At 42.2% G+C, this 27,218-nt stretch overlaps 1 protein-coding gene across 1 annotated transcript in view; it reads left to right on the top strand.

Moving 5' to 3' along the window:
• The window catches only part of LOC137422120 (VPS10 domain-containing receptor SorCS1), an 886,462-nt gene that overhangs the window by 568,758 nt on the left and 290,486 nt on the right, over positions 1–27,218 (top strand). Inside the window, exon 6 of the mRNA XM_078772485.1 lies at positions 24,465–24,529. Within this exon, the coding sequence (XP_078628611.1) occupies positions 24,465–24,529 (65 nt within the window). The remainder of the gene's footprint in view (positions 1–24,464; positions 24,530–27,218) is intronic.

Here is a 27,218-nt window from a genome sequence, read left to right as displayed (position 1 = left end):
AAGACCTGGAGGGAGGAGTGGGATTGAAGAGAGTGAGGAGGTTTGTTCCAGAGGCGGGAGAAAAGAGGAATAAAGGAGTGAAGGTGAGAAGAGAGTCTTGATTTTGGTAGTTTAACCATAAGAGGGTTGCAGGCAGATCTTGTGCTACCTGCAGAAATATTTGGGGGACAGAGCCCAGAGAGAGCTGGGGGAGCAAGGCCGGAGAGGAGTCGGTAGAAGACGGACAGACCACCAACCTGCCTGCGGTGAGTAAGTGAAAGGCCCTCGGAGATAGCGTCATCGCGGGAGATTCCAATGATTCTGAACGCTTTGGTTTCAACAGCGTGAAGACGAGTTAGGTGTGAGGCAGGAGCACCAGCCCAGAGGGGAGAGCAGTATTCCATTGAGCTGCGGATGAAAGCCTTGTATGTGGTGAGGAGCTCAGGTGTGCCAAGGAAGGACTTCGCATGACAGAGGATGCCCAGTCGGCGACTGGCTTTGGAGCCCAGCTTGGAAATGTGGTTTTCCCAGGAAAGATCATGGCAGATAGTGATACCCAAAAGCTTGAGTGACAGAACTTCTTGGAGAGGATTATTCAGAAAGTAGATGGGAGGGTTGTCCAGTCAGTCTTTTCTGAGAGACATCGTAAGACTGTGAGATTTGTCAGGATTGAAAGACATGTTCCACTTGTTTGCCCAGTCTGTGATTTTGTCCAGGTCTGCAGAGAGTGAGGAGGCTGCAGACTGCCGATCTGAGGGATGAGGAATGGAGCGGTAGAGAGTGGAGTCATCATCAAAGAAACAGAGAGGATTTTCAAGAGAGTCAGAGAGATCATTGATGAAGATCAGAAAAAGCACAGGGCCCAGAACACTGCCTTGGGGAACTCCAGCCTGAACAGGAAGAGGAGATGAGAGAAACCCATTCAGGGCCACACGTTGACTATGACGAGAGAGGAAGTCCACCAGCCATGCGTGGAGATTTCCATGGATACCAAAGGAGGAGAGTTTGGTGAGCAGAGCGGGGTGCCAGACCGTATCGAAGGCACATGATATGTCGAGGGAGACAGCTCTAATTTCCTGTTTGGCATTGAGGACCTCCATCCATTGTTGAGACAGCAGAAGCAGCATGTCCAGAGTAGAGTGACCTGGTCTGAAACCAAATTGATGATCAGAGATCAAGCCATTGGAGAAGAGGAAAGATTTCATATCCGAAGCAATGATGGATTCCATGACTTTGCTGATAATTGGGAGAAGGCTGATTGGTCTGTAGTTGCTAGGATCTGTTTTTGCACCTTTTTTGTGCAAAGCGGTGAGGTTGGCTGATTTCCAAGCAGATGGCAGTTGACCTTGAGCAAAAGAGAGGGTGAAGAGAACAGAGAGAGGGAGTGAAAGAGCGGAAGAACAGGATTTTAGGTCCCGTGGGCTGATGCCGTCAGGTCCAGTTGCAGAATCAGAGTCGAGGGTTGACAGAAACTTTTCCACCTTGTCAGGAGGAAAGGACACAGAGTCCAGGAGCAGATGTGTATGACTGAGTACGGTGGGTACAGAGAGGGATGGGTTTGGGACACAAGATTTAGAGGCAAACACAGAGTTGAGGCATTCAGCTTTTTCACGTGCGGAGTCAGCTGTGTAGCCGTTTGAGGTAAGGGAGGGGATGGAGGGGGAACAAACACCAGAAACAGATTTGACCAGACGCCACCAGGATTTGGAAGAGGGAGACAGATAAGAGAGTTCGGTCTTGAGAACGGAGAGATATTGTTTCCTGGCTCTCCTGAGGGTGGACACACACTTGTTTCAGGCTTTGTGAAAGGAAATGAGATTTCCTTCCATTGGATTTGCTTTCCAGGAGATGAAGGCAAGTTGTTTCTGGGCAATAGCCTCACCACAAGATTCCGTGTACCATGGATGGGAGGAAGGGTATGACAACTGAAGACGAGATGGGATAAATCTGTGCATGAGAGAGAGCAATTTACTTTGGAAGAATTCCCAGGATGAGTTGATGTCAGAGGTGGTAGAGATGGGAGACCAGTCCAGATGATTGATGGCTGCTTGAAGACCGTGCCAGTTGGCCTGAGTGAAATGCCAGACTCGTCGACGCTGAGGAGGCTCCCTGAGAATGGTCAGAGAGATGTCCACTTTAACAAGCACATGATCAGATGAGCCGATTGGAGCAGAAGAAGAGCAGCAGACATTTTCAGGGAAGTTAGTCATAACCAAGTCCAGTGGAGAAGATGCTCCGTTGACTGAGATCCGGGTCAGGAAATTGACAGATTGTGTCAGTAATGTCAGTAAATTGATCTTTTTAGTTCATTTGGTAGTTAGTAAAATGTTGTAAGTAAAATTTTTAGAAAGAAAAATGTTGAAAATAATTACAGAACTTGTTTTTTAACCTGGCTTACATGAATCAAACTAGAGAAAAAAATAGGACCACTGGACCTGTAGCTTATCTGTAGCCCTGGTCTAATTTTGTAACCCAAATCTGGTAGCATTCTGACTGATGGGTCTAGAGAAAAAGATTTTTGAAGGCACTTACTAGATCGCCCATTTTCACACTTCTGGTCATGTGATCAGCATGCGCTCCACAATTTTACATGATGACCCAGTCCTAATGTTGTAACCCAAATTTGGTAGCATTTTGATTGGTGGGTCTTGAGAAGAAGATTTGTGAAGTAATTTACTAAGTCAGTCATTTTGACATTTCCGGTCAGGCGACCGGAACAACATGCATTTTAAGGCCATTTTCCCTGCCAGAGCGGGGGTAAGCCTTGCGGTCCCCATGACAATCTTCTCCATTTTGCCCTGTTTTCTGCATCTCTCCTTGTTAACCCCCTTGCCCGCATTTCTTCTTCCACGATCTTTAGCCAAGTCTTTCTCGGTCTTCCCCGTCCTCTACTTCCTTCTACATTAATTTCCATCACTCTTCACAACCAGTCACTTTCATCCTTCATCAACACATGACCAAACCATCTCAACCTGTTCCTCTTCACAGCATCAATCACAGGCAATATTCCCATCATCTTTCGCAATTCATCATTTGTCTTCCTCGCTCTCAACGATACTCCGCACATCCATCGAACCATTCGCATTTCCACCCTTTCCAGCCTTCGGTGCTGCTCTACGTTCATTACCCATGTCTCGCTCCAAAAATCATAACACTTCTCACACATGCAGCATACACCTTTCCCTTCAGCTTCAGCGACACTCTCCTCCTCATCAGCACGCCACTCAGTTCCCGAAACTTCTTCCATGCACATCTCACTCGAGCAACCGTTGCCGAGTCTGATCCACCTTCTCCATTCAGCATGTCTCCGAGGTAGCAAAATGTTTTCACACCTTCCAGCTTCACGCCGTCTCCAAGATCCAACTCAACATTTCCTCCATCTGCAGCTCCCTCTGTGCACACCTTACATTTGAATGTAGCTGCCACACTGGTAAATTACCCTCTCAGACCACTACATTTTTGATGAACCCACTCAGCGCACATTGTACATTGAATGGAGTTCACTCCAACACCCTTCCTGCACACAGCACACGGCCACTTCCCAGTTCTTTCCACCTCACCACATGCTTTACCACTTGCCATCACCTTCGTCTTTCCGATATTCACCTTCAGACCTTTTGTCTCCATACATTCCTTCCACTTGTTCATCTCTTCCTTCAGTCCATCCATACTTTCTGCAATCAACACCAGATCATCTGCATACAACAACTCCCACGGTAAACCCTCCTTTACGTTCTGAGCCAGCACCTCCATCACAGCTACAAATAGTAGTGGACTTAGTACCGACCCCTGATGCACTCCCACCTTCACCTCAAACTCACCACTGTTCCCATCCTTCGTCCTTACAGCTGTGCGCGCGCTTTTGTACATTGCCATCACTACTCTGATCAACCATTCCTCCACTCCTAACTTCCTCAATGCCCATGTCAATACTTTGCGTGGAACCCTATCGAATGTTTTCTCCAGATCAACAAACCCAAAAAACAACTTCTTCCTCTTCTCCATGTACTTCTCCTGCAACTGCCTCACAATGAAAAGCGCATCTGTCGTTCCTCTTCCTGGCATAAATCCAAACTGCATTTCGTCTTTCTTCACTTTCTTCCTCATCCTCCTCTCCAACACCCTTTCCAATACCTTCATTCCATGCTCCAATAACTTTATCGCTCGGTACGAGCCACACTCCAGAGGGTCACCTTTCCCCTTGTATGGAGGGATGAGGGTACTCAGTTCCCAACACTGGAATGCGGCCTTCTTTCACCACCAGATTACAGATCTCTGTCATTCTCTTCACACCCCAACTTCCTGCTGCCTTCAACATATCTCCCACAACTCCCGTCGGCCCTCCCGCTTTTCTACCCTTCATTGCTTTTATCGCTTCCTCAACTTCCTTCTCAGTTATCTTCTCTGCCGGTCCTAAAACTGGGTTACTCTCTATGTTGCCATCCCATTCATTCTCTGTATTCAACAGCATTTCCATATATCTTTTCCATCTTCCTTTAATTCCATCTGGGTCGACAACGATTTGTCCCACTTCATCCTTCAAGCAACTCACCCCCATCACATCACACCTCTCTTTCGCTATGTGCTTTGCAATCCTGAATACTGCTTTCTGACCCTCTTCCGAATCCAAGCGTTCTCCGAACATTTTCCTCCATGCCTCCTGCACCTTTGCTACCTCTTTCTTGGCAGCCTTCCTGGCTGCCTTATAACTTTCATGCTCTGCTGTTTCTGCTCCCGTACCCTTCGCCTTCTGCCACTCCTTGAACTTCTTCCTCTTCTCGTCAATCCTCTTTCCAACTTCATCATCCCACCACCATGTTTCCGAGTGCCTCGCTGGTCCTTTTGTCCATCCACATACCTCACCAACGGCTCCCAACAGACTAGCTTTCATTGACATCCAACCACTTTCAAGCTCAACCACATCATCCTCTACCCTACTCAGCCGCTCTTTTAATGCCTCCCTTACTGTCACCTCTTTCAACCTCCACACCTTCATTCTTGGTTGGTACTTCACCCGCCGAGCTCTCCTCGCACCTTTCACCCTTATGTCGCAGACAACCAAGTGGTGCTGTGAAACAGCCTCCTCCCCCGGGATCACCTTTGTGTCCCGGAGGTGCCCCCTATCTCGCCTACGCACCATCAGGTAGTCAACGGTTGTCGTCGACCCACTTGACGTGTATGTAACAAACTTATTATCCTCTTTCTGGAACTGAGTATTACAAATCAACAAATCAGCTCCATCAGCAAACTCCAAAATCCTTTCACCTTCTCCATTTCTCACACCATATCCGTAACCCCCATGAACTCCCTCAAAACCATCCATACTCCTTCCCACACGTCCATTCAGGTCTCCTCCCACCACAACAACTTCCTCATCTTTCACGTTTTCCATCAGCTTCTCTATCGCACACCAGAACTTGCCCTTCTCTTCATCGCTTCGACCAACCTGCGGAGCATATCCCGAGATGACGTTCACCAAGAGCTTTCCAATCATCATTTTCACCATCATCAACCTATCACTCACTCTAGTCACACTCACCACACTGTCTACAAACTCCTCAGAAAACAGGACACCAACACCATTCACGCCCTCCGGGCACCCTTGCCACACAAACTTGTATTTCTGTCCCTGCCTACCCTTCACCATTCTCACACCACTTCCCTTCCATCTCGTCTCTTGCACACAACATATGTCCACTCTTCTTCTGACCAATACTTCCACCACTTCTCCTGATCTCCCTGTCATTGTCCCTACATTCCATGCAGGCGACCGGAACGAGCTTTGCAATCCCCATTACCAGTCAATCCCCATTACCAGTCAAAAATTACAGAACTTGGTTTTTAAGCTGGCGTGCAAGTATCAAACTGGAGAATATTACAGAACTTTTTTTTTTTAACCTGGCATGCAATTATCAAACGAGAGGAAAATTACAGAACTTGTTTTTAAAGTTGGCTTACAATTATGAAGCTGGAGAAAAATTACAGAACTTGGTTTTTAACCTGGCTTGCAAGTATAAAACCAGAGAAAAATGACAGAACTTGGTTTTTAACCTGGCTTGCAAGCATAAAACCAGAGAAAAAATACAGGGCTTGGTTTTTAACCTGGCATGCAAGCATAAAACCAGAGAAAAATTACAGGGCTTGGTTTTTAACCTGGCATGCAAGCATAAAACCAGAGACAAAATACAGGGCTTGGTTTTTAACCTGGCTTGCAATTATCAAACCAGAGAAAAATTACAGAACTTGGTTTTTAACCTGGCATGCAAGCATAAAACCAGAGACAAAATACAGGGCTTGGTTTTTAACCTGGCTTGCAATTATCAAACCAGAGAAAAATTACAGAACTTGGTTTTAAACCTGGCATGCAAGTATCAAACTCGAGAATATAACAGAACTTGTTTTTTTAAACCTGGCATGCAATTATCAAACGAGAGGAAAATTACAGAACTTGGTTTTAAACCTGGCTTGCAAGCATAAAACCAGAGAAAAAAATACAGGGCTAGGTTTTTAACCTGGCTTGCAAGCATAAAACCAGAGAAAAAAATACAGGGCTAGGTTTTTAACCTGGCATGCAAGCATAAAACCAGAGAAAAAATACAGGGCTTGGTTTTTAACCTGGCTTGCAATTATCAAACGAGAGGAAAATGACAGAACTTGGTTTTAAACCTGGCATGCAAGCATAAAACCAGAGAAAAAATACAGGGCTTGGTTTTTAACCTGGCTTGCAATTATCAAACGAGAGGAAAATTACAGAACTTGGTTTTAAACCTGGCATGCAAGCATAAAACCAGAGAAAAAATACAGGGTTTGGTTTTTAACCTGGCTTGCAATTATCAAACGAGAGGAAAATTACAGAACTTGGGTTTAAACCTGGCATGCAAGCATAAAACCAGAGAAAAAAATACAGGGCTTGGTTTTTAACCTGGCTTGCAATTATCAAACGAGAGGAAAATTACAGAACTTGGGTTTAAACCTGGCATGCAAGCATAAAACCAGAGACAAAATACAGGGCTTGGTTTTTAACCTGGCTTGCAATTATCAAATGAGAGGAAATTACAGAACTTGGGTTTAAACCTGGCATGCAAGCATAAAACCAGAGAAAAAAATACAGGGCTTGGTTTTTAACCTGGCTTGCAATTATCAAACGAGAGGAAATTACAGAACTTGGGTTTAAACCTGGCATGCAAGCATAAAACCAGAGAAAAAAATACAGGGTTTGGTTTTTAACCTGGCTTGCAATTATCAAACGAGAGGAAAATTACAGAACTTGGTTTTAAACCTGGCATGCAAGCATAAAACCAGAGAAAAAAATACAGGGCTTGGTTTTTAACCTGGCTTGCAATTATCAAACGAGAGGAAATTACAGAACTTGGGTTTAAACCTGGCATGCAAGCATAAAACCAGAGAAAAAATACAGGGCTTGGTTTTTAACCTGGCTTGCAATTATCAAATGAGAGGAAAATTACAGAACTTGGGTTTAAACCTGGCATGCAAGCATAAAACCAGAGAAAAAATACAGGGCTTGGTTTTTAACCTGGCTTGCAATTATCAAACGAGAGGAAAATTACAGAACTTGGTTTTAAACCTGGCATGCAAGCATAAAACCAGAGAAAAAAAATACAGAACTTGGTTTTAAACCTGGCATGCAAGCATAAAACCAGAGAAAAAATACAGGGCTTGGTTTTTAACCTGGCTTGCAATATTAACAAACCAGAGTCAAATTACAGAACTTGGTTTTAAACCTGGCATGCAAGCATAAAACCAGAGAAAAAATACAGGGCTTGGTTTTTAACCTGGCTTGCAATTATCAAATGAGAGGAAAATTACAGAACTTGGGTTTAAACCTGGCATGCAAGCATAAAACCAGAGAAAAAATACAGGGCTTGGTTTTTAACCTGGCATGCAATTATCAAACGAGAGGAAAATTACAGAACTTGGTTTTAAACCTGGCATGCAAGCATAAAACCAGAGAAAAAAATACAGAACTTGGTTTTAAACCTGGCATGCAAGCATAAAACCAGAGAAAAAATACAGGGCTTGGTTTTTAACCTGGCTTGCAATATTAACAAACCAGAGTCAAATTACAGAACTTGGTTTTAAACCTGGCATGCAAGCATAAAACCAGAGAAAAAATACAGGGCTTGGTTTTTAACCTGGCTTGTAATTATCAAACGAGAGAAAAATTATAGAACTTGGTTTTTAACCTGGCTTGCAATATTAACAAACCAGAGAAAAATTACAGAACTTGGTTTTTAACCTGGCATGCAAGCATAAAACCAGAGAAAAAAATACAGGGCTTGGTTTTTAACCTGGCTTGTAATTATCAAACGAGAGAAAAATTATAGAACTTGGTTATTAACCTGGCATGCAAGTAAAAAACCAGAAAAAATTATAGAACTTGTTGTTTACCCTTGCTTGCAATTATCAAGCTGGAGAAAAATTACAGAACTTGATTTTTAACCTGGCATGCAAGTATAAAACCAGAGAAAAATCTACAGAACTTGTTTTTTAACCTGGCTTGCAATTATCAAGGTGGAGAAAAATTTCTGAACTCGTTTTTTTTAACCTGGCTTGCAAGTATCAAACTGGAGAAAAATTACGCAACTTGTTTTTTAACCTGGCTTGCAATTATCAAGCTGGAGAAAAATTACAGAACATGGTTTTTAACCTGGCATGCAAGTATAAAATCAGAGAAAAATTACAGGACTGTGTTTTTAACCTGGCTTTCAATATTAAATGAGAAAAATTACAGAACTTGTTTTTTAACCTGGCTTGCAATTATCAAGCTGGAGAAAAATTACAGAACTTGGTTTTTAACCTGGCATGCAAGTATAAAATCAGAGAAAAATTACAGGACTGTGTTTTTAACCTGGCTTTCAATATTAAATGAGAAAAATTCAGAACTTGTTTTTAATCTGGCTTCCAATTATCAAACTAGAGAAAAATTACAGACCTTATTTTTAATCTGGCTTCTAATTATCAAACTAGAGAAAAATAACAGAACTTGTTTTTAATCTGGCTTCCCATTATCAAACTAGAGAAAAATTACAGACCTTATTTTTAATCTGGCTTCTAATTATCAAACTAGAGAAAAATAACAGAACTTGTTTTTTAACCAGCTTGCAAGTATCAAATTAGAGATAAAATACAGAACTTGTTTTTTAACCTGGCTTGCAAGCATAAAACCAAAGAAAAAATACAGAGCTTGTTTTTAATCTGGCTTCTAATTATCAAACTAGAGAAAAATAACAGAACTTGTTTTTTAACCAGCTTGCAAGTATCAAATTAGAGATAAAATACAGAACTTGTTTTTAATCCTGGCATGCAAGCATAAAACCAAAGAAAAAATACAGAGCTTGTTTTTAATCTGGCTTCTAATTATCAAACTAGAGAAAAATAACAGAACTTGTTTTTTAACCAGCTTGCAAGTATCAAATTAGAGATAAAATACAGAACTTGTTTTTAATCCTGGCATGCAAGCATAAAACCAAATAAAAAATACAGAACTTGTTTTTAATCTGGCTTCCAATTATCAAACCAGAGAAAAATTACAGAATTTGTTTTTTTACCTGCTTGCAAGTATCAAATTAGAGAAAAATTACAGAACTTGGTTTTTAACCTGGCTTGCAAGCATAAAACCAAAGAAAAAATACAGAACTTGTTTTTAACCTGCTTTCAATTATCAAAATGGACAAAATTTACAGAAATTGTTTTTTAACCTGGCTTGAAATTATCAAACTAGACAAAATTACAGAACTTGTTTTTAAACCTTGCTTGTAATTATCAAACCATAGAAAAATTACAGAGCTTGTTTTTTAACGTGGTTTGCAATTGATCAAACTACACAAAAATTACAGAACTTGTTTTTTAGCCTGGCTTACAATTATCAAAAAGATAAAATTTACAGAAATTGTTTTTTAAACTGGCTTGCAATGATCAAACTAGAGAAAACTTACAGAACATGTTTTTTTAACCTAGCTTCCAATTATAAAACTAGAGGAAAATTACATAACTTTTTTTAAACCTGGGGCTAACCCCCGCTCTTGCAGGGAAAATGGCCTTGCAATGCCTGTTGTTGTTGTTGTTGTTGCAATTATCAAGCAAGCAAAAAATTACAGAACTTTTTTTTTAAACCTGGGTTGCAATTGTCAAGCTAGCGAAAAATTGCAGAACTAGTTTTTTAACCTGACTTGCAATTATCAAGCTAGAGATTCATCTTTCTTGTCTCTTCTTGTTCCAAAAATAATGGTTGCTTTAGCTTTTTCTGAAAATCGAAGGACTTTATAGAAAAGAAAACGTACGTTATGACATCTTCTAATGTATTGGTGTTATGGCAAGATGGTGCAGAGGTAGCGCAATTATTTTGAGCTCTTTCTCTGTTTTTGATTCTCAGAATCCCAGCCCAGCTATAAACTGCCAGATTGCTGCTTTACAGGCCGTCTGTTGCATATCACATTGTGCTGTCCTTAGATGGATTAAACTGGGTGTTCCATCTACTAGCCTAAGTTAGCATAAGTTAGCTAGTTAGTCTACTAGTTAACTGGGCATAAGTTAGTTAGCATAAGTTAGCATAAGTTAAATAACATAAGTGCATAAGTCTGCATAAGTTATTTAGTTAAAGATCTCTCAATGTCTTTCGACAAAGAGTAGGCGAGTTATCGCCAGCATCCTAGATTTCGGGAACTGAGTGGCGGGCGTGCTGATGAGGAGGGGAGTGTCATCGAAGCTGAAGGGAAAGGTGTATGCTGGATGTGTGAAAAGTGTTATGATTTATGGGAGCGAGACATGGGTAATGAACGTAGAGCAGCAACGAAGGCTGGAAAGGGTGGAAATGTGAATGGTTCGGTGGATGTGCGGAGTATCGTTGAGAGAGAGAAAGACAAATGATGAATTGCGAAAGATGATGGGAATAGAGCCTGTGATTGATTCTGTGAAGAGGAACAGGTTGAGATGGTTTGGTCATGTGTTGAGGAAGGATGAAAGTGACTGGTTGAGAAGAGTGATGGAAATGAATGTAGAAGGAAGTAGAGGACGGGGAAGACCGAGAAAGACTTGGCTAAAGATCGTGGAAGAAGAAATGCAGGCAAGGGGGTTAAACAAGGAGAGATGCAGAAAATAGGGCAAAATGGAGAAGATTGTCATGGGGACCGCAAGGCTGACCCCCGCTCTAGCAGGGAAAATGGCCTTAAAATGCATGTTGTTTGTATCCTAGATTAATTCAAAATTCCTTCTCTTACTTGCAGGAGGCACTCCAGCAGTGTAGGTCGCTCCCTCCAGAAATCATGGTGCCTGCAGACTGAGCTCATGATTGAATCCTGGCCCAATATTTATACGCGATATGATACGATCATATTTGTACTGAGAAAATGAGTGTCTGAACCACTCTCCACACTGGCTCACTTCAAGCTGTTTAGATAAGAGATTTGATGCAGTGGAGCTAACTTCCACTTCCGGTTCTTCCAGTGTATGTATTGCTCCATGTCCATGTTCTAAGCAATCTACCACAAAAGATAAAGATAGGAGTCCAGAATTTGCATTGCCATTTCGTTTTATCGGTGCTTGTACTCTCAGATGCTCAACTACACATTGCTGGTCTGTGTTTGCTGAAATTTGTCTGTAAGCTCAGATCCCCAAAAAATACCCCGTCCCGGGTCCTCCAATCCCTGTTTACCACGTCCCTTCTCCCTTCTGCCCGTGTTCTCCCGAGTTTGCTTCCTTCTCTCTAAGCACCTGACACATTAATATTTGAGATCTGTTCTCAAACTTCCCAGATTTTTTTCCATGTCGGCTGCTGCATCCAAGCCAGATATTGTCGTCTCACAGACACATTCATTTCACAGATTGTCGCACACCGTCTCTGCTTGTCTCCACAAATTTAACAGTTGTCATGACAAGATTACAGAACTTGTTTTTAATTTAGATGGTGGTAATTCCTTAATGGTGGTGATGTTGTGGTGTATGTTTGTACCCCCCTTGCCCTCTACCCCTGCCATACACAGGTGACCCTCAGCTTTATGGAGTACATTTCGTTTCGTGTGCCTCTCCTTAGCAATGTATTGTTTCTGTTTCCTGTTCCACTGTCCCCCGAAGCCCATGACTCCGTATGAGCCTCTCCGCGAGAAGCGGCCCTCTGCTCCCCTTTCATTCTCTTCAATCTTCCTAATCTGTGGTGGATAATTGCCACCATGCCAGCTGGCTTGATGGTGGTTCACATATGTCAGGACATTGCCGAGCAGTTAAGACATGATGTGAAATGGCTGGACTTGCTCAGTGAGGACCATTCCTTACTGACAACCATTCATTACTGGAACTTGTCATTACTGGATTCCTGAAATGACAACCATTTATTAATGGACCTTATTCTCACTAGACTATTGCCGGACCATTATAAGAAACCTAAATTCAAAGTCTGTGATGCAAAAAGATTTTATAAATGGAAATCTACTTTTGAAAAAGATTTAAGCATAAGATTGACTTGTACCCTGGTGTTGGGCTAGCGGTCAGGGTGCCAGCTTAGGATCCTAAGATCCTGGGTTCGAATCCCGGTCGATCGCTGAATTAACACCAGGGGGGTTGACTCAGCCTGTCATCCTTCCGAGGTCGGCTAATTGAGTACCAGTTCACTGGTAATTCCCTGTTTGTCGTAAAAGGCGACAAAAAGGGTTGGCGGCAGGAAGGGCATCCGGCCGTAAAACATTGCTTCAAAAAGGGGACCGAAAACAACAACAACAACCACGGTCCCCGAAAAAGGCCAACCCCCGCTTTGCGGGGGAAAATGGCCTCTAAAGGTGTTTTTTTTTTGTTGTTTTTTTATTGACACCCTGGGCATACAACGATATTTATTTAATATTTTACATGCTTATTTTATTATATTTTACGCACAGCACCCTGGGCATATAACCTGCATGATTTGAATGGCGAGGAGATTTTAGATTCATTTTATGAACAGGAGCTACAGAAAACAACATTATATGAATAACATGGAACAATTTGGCTGAAAAATGAAGCCTTATTGGAAATAACATGTCACACACTATAGGGCCAAAATATTTAAGTAAGTGCTTGGACGATGAGGCCTACGGCCTAGACGACCCAAGCAGCTCAGGCTAATATAACAGTTTGGGTAATCCCATTGGCTTTGGACTTGTATTCAAATTAATTGCAATTTCTAGAATACAAGATTGCTCCACTCTGCCTGATTTAACAACAATGTTTAATTCGTTATATCTACTTTAGTCAAGTCATGCTGGACTCCTGGTGACATTCATGATCAGATTTCTCCAAGCATCCATATCTTGCTCTATTTCCTGAAGCTCTGGCAGAGACAGCTTGGTTTCAACCTTGACCCCATGCATCCAGTGCCTACAAGGTCTGCCTCCTCCTCTTCTTCCCTTAACCATACCCAGTATGGTTGATTTCTCCAGACTCTCATTTTCTGCACACATGATGTCTCCAAAGTTTGACACTTTCTGTTTTAGCCTCAGCCCTTCTAATGTACATGACGGTCTCATTTCCTCAAGCACTGATTTGTTTGTTGTTCTTGCAGCCAAGGAGATTTTTAACATTTGTCTCCAACGCCACATTTCAAAACTGTCAATGTTCTTCCTTTCTTTCTTATTCACCGTCCACGACTCACATCCGTACATTGCAATTGCAAATAGCGGAGCATTCCCCAATCCTCCTCTTGGTTTTTTTTTGCCACATCTTTGTCTTTCCAGATCTTTGACAATCCTGACATTCCTGTTACACCCAACGCTAACCTTCTTTTATTATCTCCTTCACGTTCTCTACTCACTTCAATCTTAGAACCCAGCAATATGAATCAATGATCAACGAGGAGATTTTAGAGGAGGTATATAAAAATAAAAATAAAAACAAAAAATAAACGAACCGGAGTGGTACATCAATGATCGTCCCCCAATCTGAACACGTCGCGCTTTTCAGTTGACGAGATTTTATTATTTTTGGGGTTTCAATAAAGATCAGATTTTTCACTTTCCTTCTTCATTGTGTGCAAGAAGAAGAAGAACCACCTTTGGAGGCCATTTTTCCCTGCAGAGCTGTGGTTGGCCTTTTTTTGGGCACCGTGGTCCCCTTTTTGAAGCAATGTTTTACAGCCGGATGCCCTTCCTGCCACCAACCCTGTTAGTCGCCTCTTGCGACACACAGAATTACCAGTGAACTGGTACTCAATTTGCCGACCTCAGAAGGATGACAAGCTGAGTCAACCCCCCCCCCCCCCCCACCATGCTGGACTACCCCCCCCCCCCCGGGTGTTAATTCAGCGATCGACCAGGATTCGAACCCGAGATCATAGGATCCCAACCCGCACCCTAACTGCTAAGCCAACTCCAGGCTACGCATCATTGTGTGCAGAAGTTTCATTAAGTCCTGTTTCTTTTTTGCCAACGGAGTGGTATAATCAGCAAACCTTCGATTGTTGATACGTCTTCTTCCAATCCCGACTCCAGTCTCGATGTCATCCTAGTTTCATTTCCTCATGATGTACTCACGATACAAATTGAACAAGTAAGGGGAGATAACGAACCTCCCTGACTTCGTTTCCAATTCCACCCCATTCTGTCTGGTCCATACTCTGTTCCCACTGCAGCTTCCCTTTTAGTGTACACGATTCTTATGTGACACATCAGGTGCTCCGACTTCCCCATTTCTCTCAGAATAATCCACATCAATTATGGAAAGCTTATCTGTAATGTATAAAACAGAGATGCATCTTCCCTTGATATTCACGTACTTTATCAATGATACACCTCAGATTTGCAATTCGATCTCTAGTAACTCTTCCTCTTCTGAAACCTGCTTGCTCAACGGGCATTTCTCATTCAATGAAGTGTTCTATTCTGTGTTGAATGATCTTACCAGAATGTGATATCAAAGCAATGGTTCTGTTATTTGAATCCCCTTTATTTGGTGATGACAGGTAGACTGCCTGACTTCCGCATTTTGGGCCATGCAATCCTGCTCTTGATCTGTGTACAGATAGATGTTGAACTATTGAATGTCTCCTTCCCAACTACCTTAAAGATTACATTGGAATTTCATCGGCAACTGGTACTTTCCCATTTGCCAGCTCTTCCAAGGCCCTATGTAATTCACATTGTATCATTATTGGTTCTTGCTCATACTGTCTTTCTTCGAAGGTTGCCATCATATTACTGTCTCGTTCGTATCGAGTGTCGGTATCGTCCTTCCATCTTTCTTTCAGCTGTTTCTACCAGTCGGAGATTTTCCTGTTCTACTCTTAACAACCCCAATCCGACACCTAAACCCTCTTGGGATCTCTCTATTATTTTTTTTTAAAGATCTGGTTTTCTTTCTTTTATTTTGTGTATACAAATTCAAGGCTCATGGAAGAGCGAGAACAATTAACGGATGAGGAAGCAACAGAACTAAAGTAACAGCAGAGAAGTGTGGAAGCCACCAACAGCAGGGTTGAAGGGAAAAATAGAGGGAGGAACCACCTTTAGAGGCCATTTTTTCCCCGCAGGGTAGGGGTTGGCCTTTTTTGGGCCGGGCCCTAGTTCAATATTTCTGGGGTGGATGGTCCCCTTTTTCTATCAATGTTTTACGGCCAGATGCCCTTCCTGCCACCAGCCCTGTTGGTCACCCCTTGCAACACAACAGGAAATTACCAGTGAGCTCGTGCTCAATTTGATGACAGGCTGGGACCTCAGAAGGATGACAGGCTGAGTCAATCCCCCTGGTGTCAATTCAGCGATTGACCGGGATTCGAACCCAGGACCGAGGATCCCAAGCCAGCACCCTAACCGCTAAGCCAACACCAGGCTTCTTTGGCGACAGAGGGAGCCTTGGACAAATAAGTGATGTGGGGAGGAATGAGGGGTAGGGTGGATCGCATGGGGTGGACAAGATGGATACAGATGCAAACACTCAGGATGGAAAAACTGTAAAATTGGATCTTGGTGGGTATGTGGGTGGGGATGTAGGGGTTAATGGGGGTAGAAAAAAAATCATGGTTTTGGAGGGGGGATTATCTGCGATGGTGGTGAACAGCTGTCTTGAAGACCTGTTTGTTCCCCGAAAGTACAATGGGCTTTCCAGTGTGCCTTTGATGTTAAATGCCCTGTGGAACAAGACCTTACCACCTCACCTGATTTACAGGAAGTTTTACACACCAAACTTACCTGACACTGTTTTAAGTTAACACTGCCACCTCAGTGCACGTTTTACAATATGACTTACTCTGACATTTTCCATGTTACAAGAATAATCTCACCTATGCAGACATACGGACTAATCGGACCATACCATTCTTACCACTAGCTATGGGCCCCTCTGACCCATTCCATGTAATAATATGCCTTGATATGTGATTGTTGCAGCCTGCTCTATATCGTTGGGACCAAACAGCGTCTGGCTAACAGAGTGGCCAAGCATTTAAACCCTATCTTGGGGAAAATGCCAGGGGCATAGAAAAGGCCCCTTTATATAGTACGTGCCATGTGGCAAAGTATAGAAAAGAAGGGACATTCCATAGATTGTCGAAAATGCCAAACAATAGAAAAGAAGAGACATTCAAAAATATCTCTTGTGCATGCTGGACTACCCTTAGGAGTTCTTAGGAGGACCCAAGTAGTCAACCTAATCTCCCCCATAAACCCCTTTAATGAGCACAGATTTTGATGCAGTCAATAAACCTTCGTTAGGCATCAGATATGAAGCTTGTGGCCAGGTTTCATCATTGTTGTATGTGTAGTTTCGAAGAAGAGAGCAGATACCTATTTTGGAGGGGGGGGGGGGGGTCAAAGAACCCCTCATATACCCACTTAATGAGTGCAGATTTTGAATTTGTTTCGAAAGCCATTAGACCAATTGGTCGATGTATTTTTCCAAGTTTCAGCTAGTAGTCGGGTCAATGTAAGGTTTGACCCCAAAAAAATTTATAATAAAGGTTTTTTTGTTTTAGGTGTATCATTAGGTTGTACTAGACCCCTGAAAAAAAGTTTACCAAAATTTGACTCCGGGAAAGTGGTTAATTAGCATATTTTCAAAATGGCACCCCCCCCAAATTTTCAATGTACAGGAAACTTTTTTATAATTCAAATTAGACCCTATAAATGTATTACAAATAGATAGAAACATGGTTGGTTTACATAATGAACACATCAGAAAACTTCTATGACGTCATTATGACGTCAATGATGACGACAATGAATAATACATGCATTTTTATCAACTTTTTTCAACAAATACACACTTTGTGAAAAAAAATTTTTGAAAATTTGATCTGCCTATACAATACAGTATTTTCTGAAAGGTCTGTGAATAATACATGGTTATTGGTAGTGACGTCATGACACCATGCAACCTAGGAACAAATCCCTGCATCACCGTATGACCATATGAAGGGAAATATCATGTCAGCTGGTTGTCCTTACAGAAATAGGCAATGAAATCAAACTCGTCCATAACACACTGAATGTCAGAAACCACTAAGAGCCTTTAAGTTATGACTGTCACATACCATTAGTCATCATCGTCACTGTCTTCTGTGTCATCTTGATCCATTGGACGAACGTTGTTTGGGTTTTCACAGGATTCAAGTTGGCATTCTCCACAAGCAGAGGTGCAAGGTAAACCGTACCTCCTACATGTACAGCGCTGTGTTGTGCAAGCGGTCGTGCAATTGCAATGCACAATCTTTAACAAATTGTCCGGCGCAGGGTTTTTTGCGGTCATAACTGGTGCGAATTGATTGTCCTCAATTTTCCAACCCCAGTCAGTGGCATCCAAATTGCTCTCAAGTCCTAGCCATGTCATTATTTGATAGTACGCACGCAGGGAATGGAATTTTGTCGCAGATACAGTTGGTGGGAGTCTAGCAGGCGCAACAAAGGATGATGCTGAAACCACTTTCTTTTTAAACACCGAATGTCGCAAAGAAGCAAGATAATCCGTTTGCTTTCCGGAAAACAGTAAAACCATCGACTGGTTACCATGCTGTTCTATTGTGTCCGCTGTCTGGCCAGGTTTGGTAAAAGCAAGTGCACAGGATTTTAACTGTTCATCCCCTTTGGCAACTTTCTCAAAGAATGTTTTCTTTCCCATCCCGAAAACCCGCGATGTTGTATCACATCCCGTCAACGCGTGGATAAACAGCAACTGAGAACATAACTGTTGTCCAAGGCACTCCTTTAGTGTGTTGATGTTGTACACCCTCTGATCTTTTGACTTCTTGTCTGAGCGAAAATACAGAGTTTTCTTCTGACTGTCCATATGATGGAGGAGAAGGATCAACAGGTCTGTATCCTCTCCGATTAGGGTCGTGGTCTTGTATTCAGAAACTGCAATAGCTGCCTGAACAATATCATAATCGGCATCCCCTTCGGCATTTATTACTGTGCAGCCTTTCTCGCGGAGTCTGTCGCTTATCATATTGATGAGCCCTTGCTTATTGCTACCTTGAGACAGGAAGTCCTCCTTCTTTCCTGTGAACACAGTTGTTGGAGTGAAGCTCACTTTTGGATGGTTTTTCTGCTGACGGCGCTGGTGGGTACTGTCCTTCACTGATGGTTGATCATGATATCCGTCAAAAACGACTGTCGCCATTCCATAATTGCGTAAGGTGAAGTCAACGTAACAGTCCGCAATTGCACCGTATGTGCTTCCTTTTGTCCACTGTACGCGATGCATGAGGGAACCACCGTCTAGGACATAGCTCTCGGTCTGTGGCACTTCGTTCGTAACAGCCTCATCTGACAGGCTACAGGCATAGTCATCTATTGCTTTAGCAAGTTGTGCTTTTTCTGGCTTCCTCATGATGTAGCTTGCCTCGACCAAGGCTGGGGGAAATGGACTAAGTTCATACTCTAGAACCTCCTCTAAAGAACAGTCGCCTGCATTGGAAATGACAAGAAGTCTCTGAAACAGTAAGGCAGGATCAATAGATCTGTCTTGCGAAACTTTCACTGAGCATGAATCGCCTAATGTTTTCACTTTATCCTTTCGTTTGCTTGCATACGTGAAAATTGGCTGACCCTCCATTTTGTCTATGATTTGTCTCCCGACTTTCTGATAGTCGTCAACATTTACGCCATCCTGTGCAACCACTCCTGTGATGATGTTCCTCAATGTTGGATCAGCAGAGAATGGACTGCATGATTCGAGCTTTTCTTTGATTTTTGCAAGGTCGGCCTGATCTCTCTTCATCCTTGCTCCACTCATATCCTTATGTTGCACACTCGTTGAAAAGGCACGCTTGTTGAAGTCCCCCATCGCATGATTGTACTCAGAACAAACCGGTGATGATAACACCCACAAGGCTCGCTGCTCTTCACTCATCCCACTTCCCCGTGTCAAGCCACCGGTTGACTTTAGCGAGCGCATCAAGGTCTGCTCAATCACAAGGTCGGAACCCAGGCCAGCCCAGAATTTGTCTGAACGCCTGATTACATGGAATCCATCTTGAAATTTCCTGAATACAGCAGGATCCTTTGTTTCAAGGTTTTGCATGTTTTGCAAGTACAAGTGTGCTGATTTTAGGTAATTGTAGTGTCCTGTTGCAGCAAATATTGGCAAACATTCGGCAACAGCACTAAGATGTCTTTCCCATGAGCCCATTCGATCTGCCATCAAAAGCATTCTTGCACTTTTTACCATGTTCATGTAAGCAACCCAAAGCTTACTTGTCCTGGATTGGTCAGACAACTCAAGTTTCTTTTTGTCAAGTGTTTGCTGAAGTTTTGCGTTTTTCTCCGAGGTAGCTACTGTTTCTAATGTGGTCTTGCCTTCTAACAACGAGTTGTACATGTCCTCACACGTCTTCACTGAATTAGCGAACTCGGGATCGCTTTCCATCATTTCACAGACCAGCATTCCATTCAAGCATTTTTCAACCAAGAGATGGCCCCGCAATGCTCTCTGCACAGCTTTACCACCAATCATATGCTTTACTGCATTGTCACCATAAACAGTTTCGAGGCTGTCCGTCAGACCCGAACCTTGCATAAGTGTGCCAATAGCACCGAGCACGTTCATCAACGTATGGAAACTTCCTAACATCAACGTAATGTTCTTCAGGTGGCTCCACTCTGGTGAATTGTAGATTATTTCCGAGGCCTTAAAGAACAAGGGTTGGTCGAATGTCACGATTGGCGCAATCTTGTGTTTCGCTGCTAGGTCACAAATGAAACAGTGTGGAGAGTATGCAAGTTGGCTCACTTGGATACATGTCGATCATTGGTAGGAATGTGACAGATGATTTTCCAGGGTGGTCAGATACGCTATGAACTATGTTCATCATTCCCTGCCAGTTGGGTGTGTCCATGTGGAAACAGAATGAGAGCTCCCATAGAATGTCTACAACTGGGACAGGACAGTGAAGTTCTGGAAGTTTTTCAAACATAATGTTACGACGTGCAAATGTGGAGAAGCGATAATCAATGATATCAACCCGTGACATTTCTTTCACATTCAATTTGGAAACGTTTTTCCTATTGACAACATGGGTTGTCACCTGTCCTGGTGTTGTTGCTGCCACCATTCCCATTCCATGGAAGGTTCCTTTTCCATCCAGAGTTATGATATTGTGGTCAACATTATCAGCAGCGAATAATACTGTACCAGATGATCCTTTCCCAAGTAACTCTGGTGCAACCACATCAGCAGCATTTTGCAAGAATCTCTGCACCTCCCCATAAGAAGAGCTAAACCCCATCACAGACAAGGTGTCAATGAGAAATCGTGACTTATAGACATGGTGTAGCTGAGTAGCAAGTCCTATTTGAAGTGGCACTACAAGTGCCCGCGGGCGAACACCTTGTATTATTGACTGCCCGATAGCAGCAACTTTTTCATCTTTATCTGTCCCCACAAACAGTTTATTCAACATGGTACGCAGTGAAATCGGCAAGTAATCTAATGTAGTGTCTAGTTTGAGGCTCTGCGAAGAAGGATATCGATCAGTGACTGATGGGATTTCAGTCTTGATATCGCACTTCAGGAGCTTGGCAGCTGTAGCAATGATTGCACGTTTCTGACTTTCGGAATCACCATCTTTTGAAGTCTCGAAATAGGTACGAAGTATTTTTGCAGTTTTCCTCCTCATCGTCACTATATCCTGAAGCCCTTCTACTTCCGCTATGCATATAGAAACGTTTGTTTCTATCAGTGATTCTATTTCTATCAGTTCTATATCTAGAGCGTTCTATCAGTTTTTGCTTCAAATATTGACTTCCATATGGCACAGAGTCTTCTTCAAGTAAGTATTCACCCATTTTGCTCACAAGTTCAGATATCGTAATTTGTTCTTCATCATTGCTTTCCAAATATTCACAAACTGTCACAAACTGTCACTGCTTGTCGCTGGTCCTCGTTTGTGGGCCGCCCGATGTGTTTTGGTTTTTGCACTGCCTCTGATCGAAACTGGTCTGGCATTTCCTGCCCCAATCGAAAGTAGGTATTGCAGCGTTTATGGTAAACACAGTCAGAAGCTTGCAAATTTGTACCAAGATATTCAATTCGACCCTGAACAATATGCGCCCAATCATCGTGTCTTTCTTTGCAATGTTTAACTATCGTCTGAGGGAAACAGTCAGTGAGAATCTTACCGGCACTTTCATCATGTCCATGAGTACCCTTAGAAATTTCATGGCCACAGAAGAGGCAGTCCTTTTTAGGGTCATATGGCCCTAAGCTAATACGGCGGCTCTTCTTCTTTACAGGTGATGATGATTCAGAAGAACGTTTTAAAGCCTGTTTGATTGCTTTTTCATTTGTCCACGAGGATCGACATTTCTTGTGTACTCGTTGGTTTGGTCTTGCGACAACATCATCACAACCCCTTTCTTGGCTTGATTTGTTGATTTTTTCAACACCCTTCCTTGAAAGTTTGGAAACATCAGTGTCCTTGGCGTCTTCCAAACTCGCTTTGCAAATTGGGCAGACGTCTTCGTCAAGCTCTCCGTTATCCATTTTCAAATCCTGAAACAAAAAATATTTATTTAAGTCTTGGTAGTAAGGAAAAACAGTAATGATTCATGATATCATATGACGTAATTGAGACAGCAACGTCATTATGACGTCACAATGACGTCATAGAAATTTTCTGATGTGTTCATTAGGTAAAGCAACCATGTTTCTATCTATTTGTAATACATTTATAGGGTCTAAATTGAACAAGAAATTTTTTTTCTGTACATTGAAAATTTTGGGGGTGCCATTTTGAAAATATGCTAATTAACCACTTTCCCGGAGTCAAATTTTGGTAAACTTTTTTTCAGGGGTCTAGTACAACCTAATGATACACCTAAAACAAAAAAACCTTTATTATAATTTTTTTTGGGGTTAGGCCCTTATTTTTCATATATTGACCCGTCTATAGTTTCAATGTATAGTCTTTAAGATATGAGCGCTAACACATTTTGGGTTGACTGAAGGATTGACAGACACCAACGTGAATTTGAGAGTTTTCCTAATTAAACTCAAGAATGCAGAAACGGACATTGCTGAAATTTGGAACAAATTTGGAACAAAGCATTTACTTCTGAAATTTGCAGCTGGTTTCATCCAGTGGAAGCTGAGAAACAAATTTTCAGTCCCTATGTTAAAGTTGCATACAGAGAAGCGATCCCTTATAAAGGGAGGGGTGCCTTGCACCTCCCTTGATGCACTTAAACACAACTGGTCTTTCAGTAGTGGCACATTTTTATTCTTGCTCACCATACAAAGAATAACTTCCAGATGTGTCAATAAGGTCCTCGCCTAATAGTCCCGCCTACCACACGAGGTGTTCATGCCCACATATAATATGTTCATATAATATGTTCATGTTCATGTTCATGCCCACAAGTCTACCCTGTCTATATATATATATATATATATACACACACACACGAGGGCCAGTCAATAAGTAACCTGAAAATGTGATATAAATTCGAGAATGTAATGTGTGTAGTTGTAGGCGACACATGTTATATCTATGGGTGAGTCATGTTTTGCCTGTTTTCGATCTAGCAATATTGAGCATATGACGTCAGTAGAGCAGTTCCAAGATGGCAGCTCCCTTAGAAGCATGCACCAGGGAGGAGCAACGTTCTGTCATCTGTTTCTTGGGAAGTGAGGTTGTTAATCCCAGTGAAATCCATCGCAGAATGAAGATGCAATATGGTGATGCATCTTTATCGCTGCAGCAGGTGTACGACTGGGACAGGAAGTTTAAAAGTGCAGTGTCCAGTGTGGCAGATGCTGTTTGCTTGGGCCAGCCTCACACATCTGACACACCAGAAATGGTCGCAGGAGTTGAGCACATGCTAAGGGAAAACCGTTGCATTACGCTGGATGAAGTGGTCTCCAAATTGAACATTAGCCATGGTTCGGCACACCATATCATTCACAACGTGCTGGGGTTCCGCAAAGTATCTGCAAGGTGGGTGCTTAGACAACTCACACCCAAACTGAAAGAACAGCGAGTGGACGCATGTGAAGAACTTCTGCGACGTTACGAAACCGAAGGCGACGCTTTCTTACAGCGCATAATGACTGGGAATGAAAGCTGGGTCCACTACTTTCAGTCAGGAACAAAGAGGGCAAGCAAAGAGTGGTGCCATTCAACTTTACCGAAGCCCAAAACATTCCGGACACAGCCGGCCGCTGGAGAAGCTGAGGCCCACTTGTAGAGCATGACATGCCCAGAGGGACCACAGTCACCAGTGCATCATACTGTGACCTCCTTAAAAATAATCTGAAACCATCAATCACATCAAAACGTCATGCACTACTCACTACCGGTGTTTTGCTGCAGCATGGCAATGCTCGGCCCCATACTGCCCACGCTACAGCTGCAACAATCGAGGAGGGCATTTTGATTGTCCTCCTCATCCACCCTACTCACCAGACCTCACCCCTTCAGATTACCACATCTTTGGGCCACTTAAAGAGGCGCTTGGTGGAACCACTTTCCGATCCGACGAAGAGGTCCAAGAGGTGTTGCACGAATGGCTCCACAAGCAGCCAAAATAGTTTTTTTTCTAGAGGAAACCAGGCCTTAGTAAAGCGCTGGAAAAAATGCATTGAACGCAATGGAGATTATGTTGAAAAATAACACAGTTGTTACACACGTACATACAATAAACAAGTTGTGAAAAATATTTTAAGGTTACTTATTGACTGTCCCTCGTGTATATGTAACACTTGCTCTGTTTATTTGATAGTGATGCTATGGACACAGAGTCCTCATACACATTTGTATTCAAATTCAACAAAATTGTTGGCGACGGTAAGTCGGTAAGTGCAATAAGTGCAACAAAATTGGAAAGTGCAATTTTATTAGTGAGCATCAAGAGTTATATGCAACCATCTCAGTCATATTCGTTTGTATTATACATTTGAGCATTGTTTCATCACATTCCATAAATAGATTTGAGCATCTGTGTGCATTGGTTTCAAAATACATATGAGTGTGTGTGTGTGTGTGTGTGTGTGTGTGTCTGTGTGGTTTTTTTTAGGACCACATCAAAAGTAGACAGCAATGTCGAGTTACTGCATATGGAGGTTCAAGCCAGAGATGGCGGTAAGTTTTCACAGCCCTAATTATGATAAACTTTTGTTCATAGTCTATTGTAATTCTCCTTTGATTGAGGATTGCAAATTGACAAATGCTCTGTGATTTTGTTCCTTTTTCTGCTTCTTCTGTTTTCCACTCAGCCACACACATTTTCCAATGCGCATTATTAGCCCCCGTTAGACTTAATCTGAAACGCGGGCTTATGGATTGGGTCTTGTCTGTCTGTGCGTCCTTTCATGCTCTGTCCGCAGCCATATCTCAGACATGTATGGACCAATTTTGTTCATACTTTGCAAAAAGACGATAAATGACGGTATACATATGCACATCATTTTGTTTTGCGATTTGATCAAGGATGACTGACTGGCCGCCATAATAGTTGTAAAAACCCGATGTTGAAGACGTTCTCAACCATTTCTTGGACATGCATTTACCAAACTTGTTCAAAGTTGGCACACAGACACTGGATGACGGCTTACACATGCACTTATTTATTTCGACATCACATCCAAGATGGTGGCCATTTTGTTACTTAAACGTGTCCCAATCCATTTATTGGACATGCATGGTCCGTTTTTGTTCAACTTGGCACAAGCACAGTACATGGTGGCATTTACATATGCCTCACTTTATTTTGCGATCTGATAAAATATGGCCGACTGGTAGACTGGTGGCCATTTTAGTTGTTAAAAAAAAACCCACGTTCTTAAACGCGTCCTCAACCATTTTTCGGACATGCATTTACCAATCTTGTTCGAACTTGGCACACAGATAACAAATGATTTCTTACATATGCCCATCATTTTTTTAGCCAAGTGGTGGCCATTTTGTTAATTTATCGTGTACCTAAACATTTCTCAGACATGCATGGACCGATTGATTTTCTTCAAACTTGTCACAAAGACAACACATGAGAGTATACATACACAGAAGATTTTGTTTTGTAATCTGACCAAAGATGGCTGACTGGCACCCTTTAACTCCATCATCATCATCATCAGCCTTTAACTTTAAAAGAGCAAAATTACTAAAACCATAGGGGCTATGACATTTTTTTTGTATTTTTTTTTCCTTGTTCTCCTTTTTATTGCATTTACTAAAAATCTTAGATCTTGAATGGCAGGTTTACTTCAATAACATATTGTGATGGGCACAGTGCTGCTCTCAGATAACTCCGAAAGTCTGAGGAATCTATAAAAAGACCACGGAAGATGTCTACAACACTCACCTCTGGCTGGATCTTTGTAGGCAGGATCAGTTTACCATATCTGTGAAATAACTGAAGCAGATAGGGAAACGTGTCTGCAGTTGCGCATTGGATGTTAATTGGCCGAGCAAACCAACGTTATGAGCTGCACCCTATCATCTATCAGAGGCCGATCAATTCTGCATCAGCGGCCCACAGACATGGTATGTCATGATCAAGGCAGGATAGGGCAAGTGAAGACAGTTTCCAGCTTGTATTGGTAATGGCAGACAAGCAAGTATTTATAGCGGCAGACAACACATACAGCATTCCCATTACCTCAACGCGACTTACCTGTCCTCGGATGTCTTGAAACAATTACTTCGCTTCTGTAAACGAGACATTGTTCCAAACACTCCAAGAAATGAGAGGAAGTGTCCCATACTGTTTATCGTTTTTGGCCCCATCACTCAATGGTGAAGAATCACTTAAAATTCTTCTATCTGGATCCGGATGTTCACCGAAATCTAATAATTTTGTCCTTGTCATACACACAACATATCCACCAAGTTTCGTCCGCATCCGTCTACAACATTTTGAGATATCCTGGTCACTTGACAAACAAACAAACAAACAGAGAAACAAACATACAGCCAAATCAACAGACAGACAGGAGTGAAAACATAACCCCTGTCCACCTTCGCTCGTGGATGTAATAAATACATAAATGTAGCACTTTATAAATGTAGAACAAACACTTTTTGTTTGGAAAAAAAGTAGTTCAAACCAATGGAGTTGCTTCGTTGCATGTGATTACCGAGTGGTGATGTTGCTAGAATATCCACAATCAGCAAAATGTTTCCTCTTGAAATAATAATTGCTTTCATTATATCAGAACAAATTTGTGTGAAAAAAAAAAATGCTTATTAAGGGAACTTTTGTAGCAAACCCTTTCAAGCACAAGAGAATTGATTTATATGTCATGCTTGGACCTTCATTTCCTGCGGGGTTTTAGGCTTCACTTGCCTTTTCACAGCTCCTGATTGGTTCACAAAGCAATTCATATACTCATGTGCATTTGAGTAAAGCAATATGCTGGTGTTGAGATTTTTCCTCCATCATTGTTTTCACACATCCATGACAGCCATGGCTGAAGTGCAAATCACCTTCTTTACCTGCAATTTTATTGTCCTTGTGGTACCATTGCCTATTGACTCACGCACCAATCCTTGTAGATGTTGTTACCTCTGCCCTCGAAGGTGGGCGGGGGTTATGTATTCAACCCTGTTTCTCTGTTTGTTTGTTTGTTTGTTTGTTTGTCTGTTTGTTTGTTTGTCTGTTTGCTTGTGACCAAGATATCTCGGTCCAAGATTGGACGAAATTTGATGGAGATGTTGGGTGCTTGACAAGGACAAAATGATTAGATTTTGGTGAAGATTTGAGTCTGTATCTGAGAAATTTTTAAGTCATTCTTCAGCATTGAGAAAAAACAAGCAAAAAAAACCACCT

The sequence above is a fragment of the Myxine glutinosa genome, chromosome 2, assembly GCF_964187855.1.
Source record: "Myxine glutinosa chromosome 2, kmMyxGlut1.1, whole genome shotgun sequence".
NCBI classification, from domain to species: Eukaryota; Metazoa; Chordata; class Myxini; order Myxiniformes; family Myxinidae; genus Myxine; species Myxine glutinosa.
Note: the sequence above shows the minus strand (reverse complement) of the source record. Positions and strands in the feature narration are given on the sequence as shown.